Source organism: Elephantulus edwardii, unplaced genomic scaffold, assembly GCF_000299155.1.
Source record: "Elephantulus edwardii isolate Elephantulus edwardi_28Jun2011 unplaced genomic scaffold, EleEdw1.0 scaffold00047, whole genome shotgun sequence".
Taxonomy (NCBI): domain Eukaryota; kingdom Metazoa; phylum Chordata; class Mammalia; order Macroscelidea; family Macroscelididae; genus Elephantulus; species Elephantulus edwardii.
The window spans coordinates 19,072,883-19,074,459 of NW_006399797.1; the positions used below are offsets into that span (position 1 = coordinate 19,072,883).

General features: G+C 40.3%; 1 protein-coding gene across 1 annotated transcript in view; it reads right to left on the reverse strand.

The window, feature by feature from the left end:
• The window catches only part of TSPAN8 (tetraspanin 8), a 67,746-nt gene that overhangs the window by 43,097 nt on the left and 23,072 nt on the right, over positions 1 to 1,577 (reverse strand). The window contains exon 3 of the mRNA XM_006886113.1: positions 1,297 to 1,434. Coding sequence (XP_006886175.1) covers positions 1,297 to 1,434 — 138 coding nt within the window. The remainder of the gene's footprint in view (positions 1 to 1,296; positions 1,435 to 1,577) is intronic.

The window sequence follows — 1,577 nt, forward strand, 5'->3', positions numbered from 1 at the left end:
GAAGACAGCCCAAATACCCCCCGGAAGAGCGCCCCCAGGAGAAACAAGCTTGACCACTATGCCATCATCAAATTTCCCCTGACCACTGAGTCAGCCATGAAGAAGATAAAAGACAACAACAAACTTGTGTGCATTGTGGAAGTCAAGGCCAATAAGCACCAAATTAAACAAGCTATAAAGAAGCTCTATGACATTGATGTGGCCAAGATCAACACTTTGATTAGGCCTGATGGAGAGAAGAAGGCCTATCTTTGACTTGTTCCTAACTATGATGCTTTGGATGTTGCCAACAAATTGGGATGATCTAAAATGAGTCCATCTGGCTAAATCTAAACACAAATTTTTCACACACACACACACACACACACAAATTTGTTCACTTCTGTCCCAAGTCTACTCTTCTATTTTTGTTCTTGCCTTGTGTTGTTCTATTGCTATGTGTTTACTTGTCAACTGCCATTATTAATGTTGTGTATGTTGTTGTTATGTGCCATATGTACAACAGCTCTAAACTCTGTTCTATCCTATGCCAACCTTATTGTGTCTACCACACCTACCCCAATACCCCAAGTCACTGAATCAATCCATATCATAGAGGGTCTTCCTTTCTTGCACTCTCCCTCCACCCGCCCAAACATGGCATCTGTCTCCAAGGTCTTGTCCCTCCTTGCAACATGTTCAAAATATGTCAGATGAAGGTTCAGAAACCTTGCCTCCAAGGAGCATCCTGGTTTCACCCTCTTTAGCATGAATGTTTGTTTTCTTAGCAGTCCATGGCATATTCAATACTCTTCTCCAACACCACACTTCAAAGGCATTCATTCTCCTTCTATCATCCCTAGTCATTGTCCAGCTTCCTGATGCACAGTATAGTTGAGTCAATTTTTAATCTAGAACTGCCCCACAGGATTTTCTAGGCAGTCTTAACAGGAATAGATCACCAAGTCTTAAACCGCAAAGCCATTAGGTAGTTGGAACCACTATCTTTCAGTAATAAGCTTGCTTAACTATTGTATCATCAGAGCTCTTTTCAATTCCCTAGTGGATTCTAATTGTTTTAAGGTTTTATAAATCACAAATGCTAAAAAGCATAGAATCTGGCACATAGTAGGCACTCAATAAAACTGAATGAATGAATGAATGACTAAGATCTGTCTTGTCTAGGAGAATCCCCCCTTATGAGGCAAGCTTTCAGTAGTGTTTCCTCAATTTTGACAAGCTATTCAGACAATGGGGATGGGATAGGACATTCAGAAATCAGAAGGTTAAGGAGCAGGATTTCTCTGGAGAACTCACCACAATGAGCAAGCAGCGGCTTTCTTTTATGGCACCACAGCATCCCAGGAAACCCAGGACCATGATAATGGCACCCACAGCTATCAAGAGATTTGCAGGACCATGAGATTGAATATGGAAATCCCCATGGCTTAAAATCTGAAAAAAGAAAAGATTAATGATAAACAATCCTTAACCTTGATGTTTATTTTGCTCATACAGCAAATATTCATTGAGTTCTACTATATGCAAGGCCACTAAGGTATTTCTAAACTTGGAGATACTTCTGTGATCTAAACAAA